General features: G+C 45.5%; 1 protein-coding gene across 1 annotated transcript in view; it reads left to right on the top strand.

The window, feature by feature from the left end:
* Window positions 1-593: 593 nt before the first annotated feature.
* Window positions 594-15,820, top strand: part of LOC146190805 (uncharacterized) — a 91,755-nt gene continuing 76,528 nt past the window's right edge. The window contains exon 1 of the mRNA XM_084599843.1: window positions 594-900. Within this exon, the coding sequence (XP_084455969.1) occupies window positions 594-900 (307 nt within the window). The remainder of the gene's footprint in view (window positions 901-15,820) is intronic.

The raw sequence follows: 15,820 nt of genomic DNA, 5'->3' as shown, positions 1-15,820 counted from the left end.
TCGACTTCTATGCGGCAAGGACTACAGCGACCGCTGCACAAACGTCGGGGTGCCGTGTGTGCCGTGGGGGAAAGCTTCTGTCAAGCTCCGAGTACCGTGTACATCCACGTGAGCGAATATGAGCACTTTATGTAACGAAAGACTGCGTACCTTGCCATAGGCCCCTCTGTTAATCAAGAATGGCTCCTCCAACTGTATACCACTTGAACTAGTCGTCACCAAGAACAAGTCGTTTGAGCAAGAAGACCAGAGGACGGAGAACCACTAAACGAAACGAAGTGCTCGCAGAACTGCTACATTTCAGGAAGAACTGATGTTTTTTTATTCGACGAAAGGCCGATTAGGCAACTTATTGTTGCACATGTATGTTTAGGGAGTTTGACACCTCTGAGATCAGTGTTTGAGACAGGTGTCCAATCTGCCCAATGGCTCAAATGATCCCGCCAGAAATTATCAGCTGAAAAATACCGAAAGTCCAACCAATAGTTGGTCACCTGGCAAGTAGGCAGGCCCTGGAAGGAAACAGGGTGTGAGACCGCGGAAATAGACATTTTTGTAGAGGAAGTGGTTGAAGAGGGAAAGGGGGCGTCATCATGGACTACGGATACCTAAACCAGGCGGCGGCCAGCGCCGCGTTCGAGCCCTGCATGGAGTCCGCGGCGTGCCAGCTGTCCTGCTCGTACGCCGAGCTGGGACCGCCCACAGCCGCCTACCACCGGTATTCGGCGGCCCCCATGCCAAGGTCCTTCTCGGCGCCGCCGTCCGCGTCGGCACCGACCTGCGGCGCGGCGGGGCTCATCGCGCGGGGCGTGCGGCAGGAGCCCCCACCGCCACCACCGCCACCCCCGCCGCCGCAGCAGCCACAACACCACCCGACGCCAGTCTTCCCGGCCATACAGAGTGAGTGTGTCGCCCTGACGGGCCCTTCTCAGCATTATACAAATGCACCTCTTCGCCCCTTTGTTGAAAATTAGTATGAAACTCTAGAAAATGGCACAAAATTGTTGCATTTTGCCAGTACTTATATGAAGGGCCAGAAGTTGGAGGATCCCAAGGTGACTCGGAATTAAATTAACGGCAGCGCAGCGTCCCTTGAAAAAGTAATTATAGTGCTAGCTCTAAGAGACAGAAAGACAGCAGAGCATATTGAGAGCAAATACCAGTTAGTGAAATTCCAGCTGGATTCATAGAGCAATCCACCTGGACAAGTTATGTAATGGGCAAGGCAGATAAAAACTCTTCTTTAAGGTAATCATGTTGGTGCCAAGGTAACGAAAGGCCGCAAGGTGTGGCGTATGGTCACGTTTTCAGATGGTCAAGTTTAAAGAGACTATAGAAAGTATGCGGGAAAAAGGTGGCAGAAGCGCCTTCGTGCTTCGTGGTCGTAAGGCGGGGTCGATTTGCGAGCACTGGGAGTCCTTTGTCCGTCAATGAGCGCGCTTGAAATGCTCATCATGGTGTAGCAAGTATACGCGAGCAGAAGCTGTCCAGACGAATATGGCGTTTCCCCGAAATAGCGTGAGGTCAAGAGGTACTATAGCAGCTCGTAGGCAGGTAAATATCATGAAACCCTTATGAGCATTCACATACCATCCCCTCGCGCAGCGATGAGTGAATAGGAGCCCCCGGGACGTACCTCAATCTTTTGTTAAATGTAATGAAGTCAAGGCTTCGAGAAAAAATCGGTTGTCACGGAATTATCGGGGCACAGTAACATTGAAAAAAGCAGGCTGCAGTTAAGGGGACGTTTGCAAATAGCAGAAATTTAAAGATGGTTCTTATTCCGGAGCAAAGCATATGTGCACGACTACAAACGAAGTGATGCTGTATACAAGCAAGAAAGTGTTTCCTTTTTTTTTTAAGTTTATTCTCAAAGCACGGTAGCGACTAGAAATCTGGCTTTCTTTATAGGGTATAAGCAAATAAAATAGGGGCAGAATAAAAGAATAGTGATAGTACTGTTGAAGAAATGGCTCTGAGATAAGTTCACTCCTATTCTGTAGCTTTTCCCTTGAGGGATCAGAATAATTTATTATTTCTTTGTTTAATTTAATTTCATTCCAGTCTATGAATCGCCAGGTGACAAATTCGGGCAAAGTAATCATATGCACCAACATTTGCAGTTGCGAGAATTGATGACGTAAAAAGGAAAGCTGTAACATACGCATAACTCTCTGAGAACGGGCTAAATTGGGTATAGGGGCCTTTGGACAAAAGGCACGATGTCGAGAGAGGAAAACGGAGCATTATAAACATGTAACACGTGGCCGACTGCACATCAGTGAATGACATTATTTCCTGCCTTTAGAGCACGCCAAGATTCACTAAAGCCCCTCACGTTATTTAACGTCGATTTAAGGCTGAAAGGCGGCAATTTTTTAGAGTTAAAGCTGCGTGTAGTGTGAGTATCATGAAATCATATGGTCATGTGAATGCCACGTGGTCCTCCGCACACATTTAAACAAATTTTTTTTATCTCCTTGCGGAGCGTGTTTTACGGATATTTCGAGGTTGCTCAGTTTTGTAGGCATGTTGTCGTAGAATGTGACCTGTAATGGTGTTGAACTGACCTTGCATCGCGGGCGCCAGAACGAAGGGTAATTACTGGCACAAAGAGCAAAATAAACAATGACCTTAACAATTGCTGAAATCAGCATCTGAACCTTGCCAATAGGCATCAGCGTTGTTGCAGCGATCATTCATCTTCGAAGTCGGGCAAGCCTCATCAATGTCGAAAGCACTCAACAGGTTGCAGCAGAGACGCCGCATTATTTTGTAACTTTAACTATGTTCTCATGCTAACGAGATTTATATTAAGTTTCTGGTTTTGAAGCTTCATCGCAGATTTAAATATACTTGTGACATACAAGAAAGATTACCAAGTTAGGATTTCATGTGTAAAACTTATAAAACTGCCGTAAAACCACATAGTATACCTAAGCGCTCCAGAAATGTGCTTTGAATTTAGCCGGCACATTCATTATCTGCGTGGACGTGCACATTGCTCTCACTTATGGTGCTTGGCTTTAAAAGATTACGAGTGCAATGGGATTAAAGCTTGCACATGACACGCTACGTGCGTTGCGCTTCATTCTGTGGCTGAAGAAGTAAAAGATTAAACACTTCCTGTCTCGACACCGGAGCAGTCTTCACCATTAACGCATTAACACAGAGACGAGCCCCACATCTAGCATCCCGGATCTGCTCATTGCTATAATATAACAATAGACTTAAATAACTTTAGTCCTATATCCTTCCGACGCAGAAGTTTTTTTCTGAGGTGAAGGGTATTTGATGGGCAATTGTCACAGCGGGGCGCCACTTGGTAATATTTGTGCAAAAAGCGATTGGAATATCGGTGGCTTAAAAGCAGAAGAGTAACATAATGTTAGTAATGTAGAAAGAAAAATTCAATAAATAGAATGATGGTATAGTTAACCGATCAAAAACAATAATTAAGATATAGGGGAAAAAACGAGCATGATAGAAACTGTAACACCCCCTTTCAAAGGGGACGCTCCTATATTCCATCCATCCATGTGTGTATGGGAAGAAATTTACGTTACCTCTATGTTTCCGCTCGAATCTAATTAAGCTAATTGCTTTATGCGCATAATGGCAGATCGTTCGACGGCAACCCGACGTGTCATTCCTGTCCTTGACAAAGTGATACTGAAAAGCTTGCTACTTTGCAGTCATTTCATCGCGGGTTTCGATGTTTAAGAGCCACTTTTGTCAAACTTGTCGATGAAAGCCGCAAAATACTCATTCAAAAGCAGTGACCTTATCTCATCTTTTAAAGGACACTATTACGTCCTGGCAAGGCACCAACTGTATGAAAGAAACATGTGACTTGAAAAGAAGTGCCATATGGTAAATGCATGCCCCTTCGGTGGTGTAGCAAGATTTTACGATTGAAAAGCTGACGTTTCCTGACCACAGGTAGGGACCATTGTAACTCTTTATACTGTAAATATAGAGTCTGATTAATGAATAACTAACTTTTAATTGAATAAAGGAATGAATATGCAATGAGCAAACGTGTGGAGTCGTCTGAAATACGCATTATTTGCTAAGCTGTAGTGATTCGGCTAAACATCAAAGTATCCCACACTCTGGCGCAGGGCTTTCTCCCCGGGATTTCTCATAAAACGGGATATTGTATGTGCTGTTTACTTCAGATGTACTCTAAATGTCTACATGTGCTCAGGGTCGAGCTAACTTAAACCGACTGGAATGCGTGACATTGGGAACATTCATTGCCTTTGGCCGGATCTTTTGACTGAATGGCCTTTGCCATTGCCTTTTGCCTGAATTGTCGAATCACGTGCAGGATCTCAAAATAGAAAATAAATATTGCAGAAATGTAACGTAATTCAACCTAGCATAACGTACGAAAGCACTACTTTCGCGTTATTTATTTGGTAGATGCTAGGCGGATTTCACTTGGTCGCTATCTTCTTGTCCCCTGTCTGTTATTCCCACCACTTGCTGCAGTGTACTTTAGCCCCCCAAAGCTACCATGAAGCACCAGGCTCGCAATCCATTTCAAAACAGGCTGAATGCGCCCGGTTCGTCAAGCGACTTTGTATAAGGTTAGATCCCGAGGCGCGCACGCGCGCACGCACGCACACACGTACGAACACACACACACACACACACACACACACACACACACACACACACACACACACACACACACACACACACACACACACACACACACACACACACACACACACACACACACACACACACACACACACACACACACACACACACACACACACACACACACACACACACACACACACACACACACACACACACACACACACACACACACACACACACACACACACACACACACACACACACGCGCGCGCGTTAAATTTAAGGAGCGGCATAGATAATAAATCCCCGATTTACCATACCGTAAGCAACGTATCTGCGAGGCCTAGAGCAGCGTATCTAACTAAGAATCTAGGGTCCTGAAAACTGATTTCCAACTCACCCTCCCACCTCAATAACAAAGTCCGAGTTGGCAGCTTCTGTCAATTTGGCCATGACATGTGGTCTCGTGACGTCACAGAAACCGCCAACCAATCAGTGCTCGACGATACTGCCTACCAACTACCATCTGCCAGAGGCAAACGGTCCAAGGTCGGGGCATACCTTCTGCTTGCTGTTTTTTATTATTATTACTACTACTTCGGGAAGTAGTGCTTTCGCCCTGAAAACGATAGCGTAGAAAAAGCGTTATTCGTACCACGCTTTGCCCCGCCGGGGTGGCGCAGTGGTAAGACGCCCGACTACTGTGTCGGAGTTCCCGGGTTCGAACCCGACCACGGCGGCTGCGTTTCGATGGAGGCGAAACGAAGTGTCGTCCGTGTGCTGTGCGATGTCAGCGCACGTTAAAGATCCCCAGGTGGTCGAAATTACTCCGTAGCCCTCCACTACGGCTCCCCTTTCTCTCTATCCACTCTCACTCCCACTTTCCTCCCTTCCCTTACGGCGCGGTTCAGGTGTCCACAGAGCAAGTGTGACAGATACTGCGCCTTTCCCTTCCTCTGAACCAACCAACCAACCAACCAACGTACCACGCTTTAGCGCGGCCCTGCGCGGGTAGACATTTGCTTGTGCATTTTGGTTTTGGCTTGGTTTGATTTGTGGGGTTTAACGTCGCAAAGAAACTCAAGCCCTGAAAAACGCCATAGTGAAGGGCTCCGGACATTTTTACCCCCTTGCTTTTTTTTTTTTTTGCGTGCACTGACATCGCACAGCACACGGGCACCTTGTTTTTCGCCTCCACCGAAAAGCGGCCGCAGAGTACGGAGTTCGATCCCGCATCCTTGGGCGCAGCAGTCGAGCGCCGAAACTACTGGGCCACTGCGGCGGAGCTCTCCACTAAATGCTTTTCAGAAGTATTGCCTAGAGCCGTCAGAGCAGTCAGGAGAACTGCAGCCCAGGGCGTAGTATTTGTGGAAGATGAGACATATGAACAAGCTGAGGTGACAGAGCGGTCAGCCGAAAGCTCGGTCGAAGCTGGAATCAATGCGAGCTGTGCCAACGTGAGGAATACGCATTCGCTTGAAATGCATGCTGGGAATGAGCAGGTAGCGTTCCTTGGAAACCTAACTCGTCGGAAAGAAAACACTCGGTAAAACCTGCACTTTTTTTTCGCATGACATCTCCCCCTGATGCGAAGACAGCCAAGAAGACGACTTGTTTGCACTGATTTAAGTGTATTTTCGCTTTGCGTCTGTATTTATCCCGGAACGGACAGAAAGCAGGCAGCGGACCTAATTTAGCTATAGGGAACACTGTCGTTCTTGAGGCGGTCTGTGTTTAAAGCCGAATGTCAGGTAACAAACGCTCTCGTATTCTTAAAATATTCTTCAATAATTTCTTATTTCCCGCGCAGCATTTTTACCGTCTGTTCTTCCCGGGAGCTTACGAAAATTTAGTAGCTACAAAGAGAACGCAAACAGCTAAGCAACGCAGTGTCTAATCCTTGAACCCGTTTAATGGGCTGAAGCTAAATCACTCGTAGCTCAGCTGAAAACGTTTACGCCAATTAAAACTAACGAATGCAGGGACTGAACGGCGATCACGCAATACTTCCGATAAATTCGCACGGGCATTTACACGCGCTGAAGTGCGCTGAATTTCACGGATCAGACGTCTTCGTTAGCCGCACTTACAGCAAGCATCAAGCGCAATTAACTCCGAGCCTCTTGTTATCCTATTATGTAGAGTAAGTTATCGACCCCTTGTTTCTACGCTGCTGGTGTGTACTGGCACTCAGGAAACTTCTAAAGACGGCGGTGTCATTGAAAAATATACTACACGCCTGCTTCAGCAAACCAAAGAAAAAAGAAAAAAAAATGCACTGAACTTGTGATTTACACTCGTCCTCCAGAAACAGCTCGAGGTGTACGCACACTTAAATGCACTGTATTTGCCTGTAATTTTCAGTCAACATGGACGTTAACTGAAAGATTAATTACTGTCGTTACGCGTGATAACGTTTTTTATCGACCTCGCAAGTTCATCACTTCATGTGCCCAGCACAGACTCTTGAAAGGCTAACGTTAGTCGCTTCTTTTAAGAGTTTGAACAACAGGCCACTCTCAGAGGAGTTACTGCTAGACGCTTGACATGAGAGCTGAGCTTTCCAGACAGCCTATGGGCTTCCCAAGGTTGTGATGCGAACTAATGTGTCTGCATGCATTTTCGTACGTCTTCTTACCACATCATCACCTATCACTGTATTATTTCTTCTGTTCTGCGTCACCCGCGCAGAGCAGCAAGTCAGATATCCATCTTTCCGGCTGGCTTCACTGCCTTACCGATCAATAAACTCATCTATGCATACATCTAAGCGTCACTTCGGAGTCAAGTCACGTAACGGGGCTTGAAGATGACGTCAGAGATGTCTCTAGCCGACACCGCATTTAACGTGTTCCTAACCCGGTTTAAACGGTACGACAGCGTCTCTACGTCAGACAATTACAGGATGGCACTTAGCTTCGCTTAAGAGCTTAATAACAAAAGCCTTTCTTCCTCCTTCTCTTCTTTCTATTACGTCTACCTCTTCTCTTCTCAGTTCAGTTCAGTCGTTCAGTCGTGTCCGACTCTTCGTGACCCTATTGACCATGTCACGCCACGCTTTCCGGTCTCTCACTATCTTCCTAATATCACATAACTTCATCTGCAGTGCCTCGAGGATGCCATCTAACCATCGCGTTCGCTGCCTACCCCTTCTCCGGCGACCCTCAACCTTTCCCAACATCAAATCTTTCTCCAGCGACTCCTCTCTCCTCATCAGATGACCAAAGTAGCTGAGCGTTAACTTTAGAATTTGACCCTCCAATGAGCAGTCAGGGTTTATGGTCGACAATATTGACTGATTTGATCTTCTGGCAGTCCAAGGAACTCTCAAGAGTCTTCGCCAGCACCACAATTCAAACGCGTCAATTCTTCGGCGGTCAGCCTTTTTCACAGTCCAACTCTCGCATCCATACATCACAACTGGAAAGACCATAGCACGGGTTATACGGATCTTGGTTGGCAGACTAATGTCTCTGCTCTTTACTAGGCGGTCAAGGCTAACCATTGCTCTCTTTCCCAGAAGCAGGCGTCTCCTAATTTTATTCCTCTACTTCCTCTACTTCGTGCTTGTGAACTTGTTGTGATTTCATTACTTCGTTTCTTTGGCTTCGTCGTCAGAACCTATTGCGACGCCCTTACCGGGGAAATTATGTTGACGTCGAAACATATTACGACGTCTCGCTGACACATCTCGCAGAATCTCCATTGTTAATAAAAACAGCACTAATGGGAAGACACAAGACAAGATAAAAGGAAGTTACAGGATGTTTACCAACTCGCCCAACAAAGTAACTTGGTCGCGGAATCTCGCAGAATCTCGCTGACACATCTCACGAACACATCTCGCGGAATTTTTCGGACACATCTCGCAGACGTGAGATATTCACCATGAGCCTAGCAAGACTTTCGCCTTAAAAGAGCTGTGCAAATATTTTTATGGGACCGCTGAGGATGAAACGTCTTTGGGATGGCGACACATTCATCGTAGCTATTTCTTGCTGAATGGTCACGTAATAATATATAAAAGACAAAGTTGCGCTATCATGCGGTGTGAGGACATGGTTTTGCTAGGATTCAATACAAAGATGCTTTCTTTGGCCAAATATTTAGTGGAATCTCTGACAGTGGAATAGACCTGAAAAAAATTAGAAGGTCTCTAAGATGTCTATTAAGAAGAGAACGGCGAAAGTCTAGTCATCGGAAGCCTAGTTTCGTAGTCAACTCATAGCTAAGCATTTTTACTCATTTCCAATCAGTTGCGGTTATTAAAAGTCGCCGCTTGACGTATTCGTCGTTTCGTACTCGTTAGCAATCATGATGAGCGATGCTTAGTCATTGTACTCATTACCACTAATCGATAAGTAGTTCCACTCATTCACAATCAGTTGCGCTCATTGCAAGCCGTAGTTTGACATATTGGTCATTACAAGTCATTTTAGTCATTATTGATCATCATTATTAGTCATTAGCATTATTCATTGACTCTATCGATGTCCATTTATAACTTTTATTTGTTACCTATCACCATCAATTATTTTAATTCTTAATCGCCCTCTTCACACGTCCGCTATTCGCGAGTGACACATCATCGCCCAGACGCGACGCGACGCGACAGATTTTATCTCCATCAGCCTAGAAAGGATTTCGTCTTAAAAGAAAGAAAGTACTCATTAGTATCCGCCTAAGAGCAGGCGTACGGCTACAAAAGAAATGTATACAGATTGGGAGTATTGTAGTGAGTAAATACTCTCTTTACAAATCTGCTCCATCTTGGAGGATTCTGCTATATATTTGTTGACATTTCGCTCTCCTCCTACCATTTGATCTGCTGGCCGTTATGGTTAGCTCAGTTGTTAGAGCGACTGCCCGGGAAAGGCGCGAGTTCAGTGTTCGAAGCCTCAGTTTGGGAAGAATTTTTGTTTCAATTACGAAGTTTCTTTGACAGCTGTACAGATTCCGTTTGTAGCTTTATAACGGGGCTTGAATGGATGCCGAAGCTTTCTTAATGAGCCATTTCATGTTACCTAGCTACTTGTTTTCGAAAGAATTCAACAGTGTTTGTTGAGTTGATTTAGAATGTTTTAATGATATATTCGGCGAAAATTCATTATATGACATCACAAACGGAAAACCGAATTTGCAAACACTGGCAATCTCACTCAACACAGAGAAAAATATTTCGGAATCTTCACGTTTTCTGAAGCGGACCTTGTCGAACTTTACCCTCTTGCCTTACCCGTCTAGCTGGATGATCAAGCAGCCTGCACAGACTCCAAAACATCTCTACGTTATGGCTTGAGAAGTGAATGTAAATACCTTCCGCTCAACGAGAATCAAGGGATCGCTATATCGTACTGTTTGTTCGCGCGACGTCTTTACAAGCGAATAGCTAAATAAATGAGAATGCGAGGAAGGGCAGCACCTAGATATTCAGGCGCGCGGTTCGCTGATAAATTTTAGGATCGCAAAATACAGGGTAACGACATTAATAAAGTACCTGTCTCTTGGACAAATTCTTCGAAGCTTCCGGATGAGGGGGTGGTGATGCACTTGTCACGAGGATACGCATTTCTTTCTCTCAACCCAGCCTATATTGGGGCAACACATCATGTCTCTAGCGGAAGCCACTGTCGGATAGTTTATTCTGTAGAACCTTGCCATCTACGGGTGCATTTGATCATTATCTCTTTTCTTCTCGTACGCAGACGTGAAAGAAAGAAGCCACGGGGATCCATTGAGGGTGTTTTCTCTGTAGGGATGAGAGACGAGGAAGAACTGCGCATGCTTTGGGGAAGGGATGGTAGTTGAGTGGCGGGGGAGAGGGGGAGGAAGGGGGCAGGCGGACGGGGGCCGCAGGGGTTATAACCGAGTTACGGGACGTGGTGCGCTAGCCGCTTGTTCGGCGGCCGACTCGGCCGATGCTTGCTTGCGTGTCTAAATTACCGCCACCTCACCGCTCGCTCCCACTCTCTCTCTCATCCTTCTCTCCGAGCGGCGGCGGCGGCGGCGGCGTCGGCGGCCGCCTTCGCCGCAAATTTGATCAAAGGCACCCTGGCTTGGATATATAAAACGCTCGGCCCGAAGCAACGGGGCCGCCAGTTCGTAAGGTTGGTGGTTCGCCGTCATTCCACACACACTGAGCGCACATTCAGCGTCGATCGGAGCTTCGGATGTGCTGCGCGCCCCGTCTGGGCACCGACGATCGGTGCAATCCCTCCGAGGAACTTGTATGCCGCCACTGAAGCAAGGGCCGCGACGCTCGCCCGACGCAACGAACCGATGAGGAGGTGGGCTTCGGCTTGAGTAGAATGTGTCTTAGAAGTCGTAAATGACTGCGAAGATCATGCTCGTCGCAATGAAAGAAGTCGTGCATTGGAACCAAATTTCTACACGGGATGTGCACGGTGAAGTGGTTAGATCGAGGCAAGATGGCGGTGCCGCATGGAAGGTGAGTGCGTGCCCTTGAAACAGAACTATGATCTATCGCCGACTGACGGCAGCTTTTTATCGCAAGCGTAGCGTATATAGTTGCGTAAAGAAAGTCGTTCCTCACTTTACTACTGGATGCCCTAGAGATCCATCACCACTCTGCCTAATTTGTGCGAGTGTGCAGTTTAGTATCTCTCAAGTTAGAAGACTCGTTTCTACACATAATAAGCATGCGCAAACATGAGCGCCTTCTTCACCGCAATATTTTTTTTTTCTGTATTATACATTGAGGGTCTTCATATACGAAACAAAATTCGGAAAATACTTTTAAATATACGTTATTGAGTAAGTTATATTATGTCCATATATCCTTATTTGCTGGTAAGAACGAACATAAAAGCATGTATATGACCAGCATTCGTGACTCTGACTGTGCAGTGATGGTATAATTCTTGAAATAATGTCGCTTTAATTGCCTTCAATTTATTTTACTTTGTGTCAAAGCGCTTACGAATTGAGCTCAGATTATGGGCATGTGCAGGATATTAAACGACTATTTGGGTATTGGTAGTTTTTTACCAATGTGAACATTTAGAGATACATTCGGTTTCGCTAAATACAAGCAGCTCTATTGTGCAGAAATAAACGCAGCTGCATGGTTAAAAATGTGCAACTATCTTTTTATAACTAGGCGCAAGTAAACAAGTGCACGGACGAACATTCAACACAGTACAAGCCCTTGACACGTGTAATTTCTTCTGTGAATTTTACAACTGTCTCGAGTTCTCCTGAGATGAAATAACGACAGGAAAAGATTTTAGTGCGCACATTTTTCGCCACGTATTCTTTTCTTCTTGCCAAAGAAAGGAACAATGATCTTGTGACATGATCGCAATAAGAATGACATCGCACTCCACTATACCTGAAGGCACGTCACATCAGCTTTAGCGCTATAAGAGGAAGATCGCTTGGCTGAATACGCTTTTTTTTTTATTCCACGTCATATAGAACTTGTTAGCCTGCTAACAAATAGCCACAAAAAAGAAAAGTCACAGCCATGCGGGGCTGTGCCCGTCCAAATTTTTCGTGCTATCCTCATTGTCCAAAAAACAATTTTCGGTTTTAGGCACTATGCTACGCCAAGCTCCATCTGCTTGGAACAAACTGTTACTGTTTCTGAATATTGGAAACGGTATACTTGAAGCTTTTCTGACGCTCTGACGTCGATGATTTTGTTTCTGTCTTTAGTTCACATATTTTAACCAGCCTTTCTTCTTTTTTTTTTTTTTTTTTTTTTTTTTTTTTTAAAGCCGAGAATGGGGGGCTTAAGAGTCGCGATGGCTGAATGAAGTGCCCAGCTTCTTCTGTAAAGATATGTTTTTGTTTTGTTAGTGACAATTTGTATAAGTGTCACTTTGGTTCAGCCGAGCTGCTTGCCAAGTAACACACACACGCAAAACTTCTTCTGTAGCTCAGCATTTAAGAAAGTACACAATGATTCAGCCAAACTGCTTAGCAAACATCGCTCTCAAGAAATACATCTTGAGCCATTACTTTTCTCAAGTGAACACTTCAGAGAAAATAAGAACAAAAAAAAAATAATAATAATAACCCCGAAGCTTTATCATCAGTGGCGGTGTTTGTGAAGCCAAACACCACATTGTTTTGTTTATTAAGAAAAATAATAGAATGAATCACATAAACAATAAAAAGGAAGGCTGAGTGTTTTGCATGCGGGTATGTGTATGCTTGTCATGCAGAAACAGTTATGAGCGACACGTCCTCCGCTTTTTGACGTCGACAACTAGCGCCATCTGTCGGCCACCAGTAGATATCAGATATCTCGACTTGAATATTTCCATTCCATACTAGAAAAAAACTGAGTACATGATGAGATCGCCCATGACACTGATGTCTTACTCTCTACGGGCTGCAGAATCTGACCACAAAATTCTTCATGCGCTCGGAGACAGGAAATCGAAAGAATGTACCCCACGACCAAAATTATCGTCGTAACGTCGATGTTTAGCACCATGCGGCGTGTGCGGTAGTCATGAAACTATTAGAGTATCGAAGTTTTCAGGGCTTGACAATATTTTGCGTCATTTAATTGGTACTTGAAGTGGTAAAAGAAAAACCCGCCACGCTTCGGCAGGCAATTTTTAGCACAGAGCCACGTTTACTAGCTGCGTTTTCATTTTCTCCGGCAGCTCTTAGTCCGTCCGTCCGTCCGTTCGTCCGTCCAGGCCACAAAAAAAATTATAAAAACAAAGCATCCGTGGCAAGGTATAGGTTTGAGTGGGCTTCCAACTATAGTATTTTAAGGTTGAGGCCAGCTTAGACAGTTTGTGCAGACAAGAGTACATGGAGCTGCTACTGTTTTCATCTTAGAGTCACAGGAACGCTTCTAAAGTTAATCCATCTCTTTTGGCAAGAGGGAGGGGGGGGGGGGGGAGGAGGAGGAGGGAACCGGTTGCTGAAAGAGCCGCAGTCGTCGCTTTGATGGACGTGGGCTTGTCGTGAAACGTGTATTTCGTTACAACCTTTCGTAACGTATTTCTTTCATCACTATCTGACTCTCTGCTATATTCACCCTAATTTGACCTAGCTAAAGTCACTCAGCCAACACCACCTCACCCCAACCTCCTTCCCGTGCACTTCTCTTTTCATTTTTCGTTCAATCATAGCAACGACATCTGGCGTACAGGCCGTGGAAGCTTATACAAAGTGCACTTGCTCACGTAATAGTTAGCCTGTAGTTAGTGCAATATGAACACCAACGAGGTTGCTCAAAAAATGGCGCTAATTTCGTACGCACCAAGGAACAGAAAGGAATGCAAAAGTTCATATGAAAAGCAAAGTAGGAGCGATAAATTGATGACCAAAGAAAGCTTTGTGGAAAACATTTCAGCTCTTTCTCGCGGCCAAAGTCGCATCTTGTACGTCCCTCGAGAAGCCATGCATAGTGCCTGGCGCAGAGCGTCATGCACCTCCGTTGCATCGTGTATAGAATGCACTGGTGATGCCGGCATACACTTAGAATTCGGTGTTCTGTGTGCATCACCATAGATGTCAAAGTCCTCAGTTGTGAAGCACGGTCGTTTTGAAACACTGAAACGCATTCAGCGTGGTATTTGTAAGGAAGCGCCTAATGAAATGCACAGCATGGCCGCTTGGATCGGACGCGAGGGGAGGTCGGTGCCCGGTGTGCGCGTGCATTCCTGCAGAGAGGTAATGGTAGTCCATGCTTTATGATAGCCCACTCCACTCAGGCAATGGTAGTGCATGTTTCAGGACAGTCCACTCTTCTCAGGTAGATCCATCCTTTACAGACATACCGAGAAGCATTAGGCTTCTGCGTAGCCAAATTGGGTTTTGCTGAGAAGTGGTTAACCTTGTTTAGTGTTCTGCTTAAGGCACTAGCAAAACTGATTTGCTGTAGCCTAGTTCCTATGTTGTTGAAATTTCGCTAATAATTTTAGGCGAGTCTGCTAGGGAACAATCACTGGTAACAGAACCGCACACTCTGACATACACCAGAAAAGTTGCCTTCGAAGCCAGTGATAGACCACGTACCAAGATGACATGAAGAAACCCTCTGGGGCACTTTTACGCTGACTATGCAGATAAATATTGGGAAGAATGCGTTTTCCTATGATAAAGTGCGCATACGGAGAACTGAAGTCGCACTTTTAGTGCAGTTTGTGCTGACACATCTATGCATTTCTACCTTCTTGAATAACGCGTAAGTAGACTAAGCATACTTTTTATCTTGCCATGCAGGTTTCCCACAGTATCCTTGTTGGCATGCACAATGATTTTACAAAAGCGATGACTGACCAAGAAATTAAGCCTGTAGCGTAGCACCCATGCTCGGTGAGTGTCGTAAAGGCGAGCCTAGGTCGAAAGATGCGTGGTGACAAAGAAGACGACGTACAAAGACGACGACGCAAAAGTCTCGCTTGATAGTTACGCGCTCGGCCCGAACTATGGCCTGAAATAGAACTTACTCTTACATTTGGTGGATGTGCTGGGCACTACTATGGACACGGTACTCCGTTATCGCCCCGATACCTTCGAATCTACAACAATATCTCAAAAAGTCGTGTATGCAGAAGAATGTCGCCAGCTTGCACGATCATTCACAACTCGGAACCAGGTTCCCCGGAAGTGCCTTCGCGCACCGATATGTCAAGCTACATCATATACCACAGACTCATTCGTGCACCTTTGGGTTCCTGCTAATGCATCCGGCCGCTCTACCATACCCGCTTACAAATACCATAGTCTGTATGGTGTTATTTGCCAGACATCTCGAGCTAACCACATTATCGAACCGCTTATTTTCTTAGCCATAGTTGGCACGATACCTTCTTTTTCTCACGGGAGGCGATAGTAGTGTAGCATTCACGCCCGGTGACTGTCATAAAGAAGAAGAGTCTAGTTCGAGAGGTTCCTGGTGACAGATAAGACGACGTACAAAAATGACGACACCAGAGACTCGCTTGATAATTGAGCGCTCCGCCGGAACGCTGGCCTGCAATAGTACTTGCTCTTACAAGCCAATTAAATATCTGGGTCATGTAAGTGCACAAGTGTCACAAACCCCCGCCTTTACGGTCAAAAGAGGTGCGGGATCCCCTTTACGATTACTCGTCGTTCCTCTATGAGGGTTGTGAACACATTTAAAAGTTAGGCCGGTCAACCCGTGAAGCACGTGTGTCGGTGTGTGATTGAGGAATAAGTACAAATAGGTCACTTTCTTTTACAAACAATT

The sequence above is a fragment of the Amblyomma maculatum genome, chromosome 4 (genome assembly GCF_055883805.1).
Source record: "Amblyomma maculatum isolate TAMU_Amacu chromosome 4, ASM5588380v1, whole genome shotgun sequence".
In the NCBI taxonomy this organism is placed as follows: domain Eukaryota; kingdom Metazoa; phylum Arthropoda; class Arachnida; order Ixodida; family Ixodidae; genus Amblyomma; species Amblyomma maculatum.
This window is presented reverse-complemented; position numbering and strand designations above follow the sequence as displayed.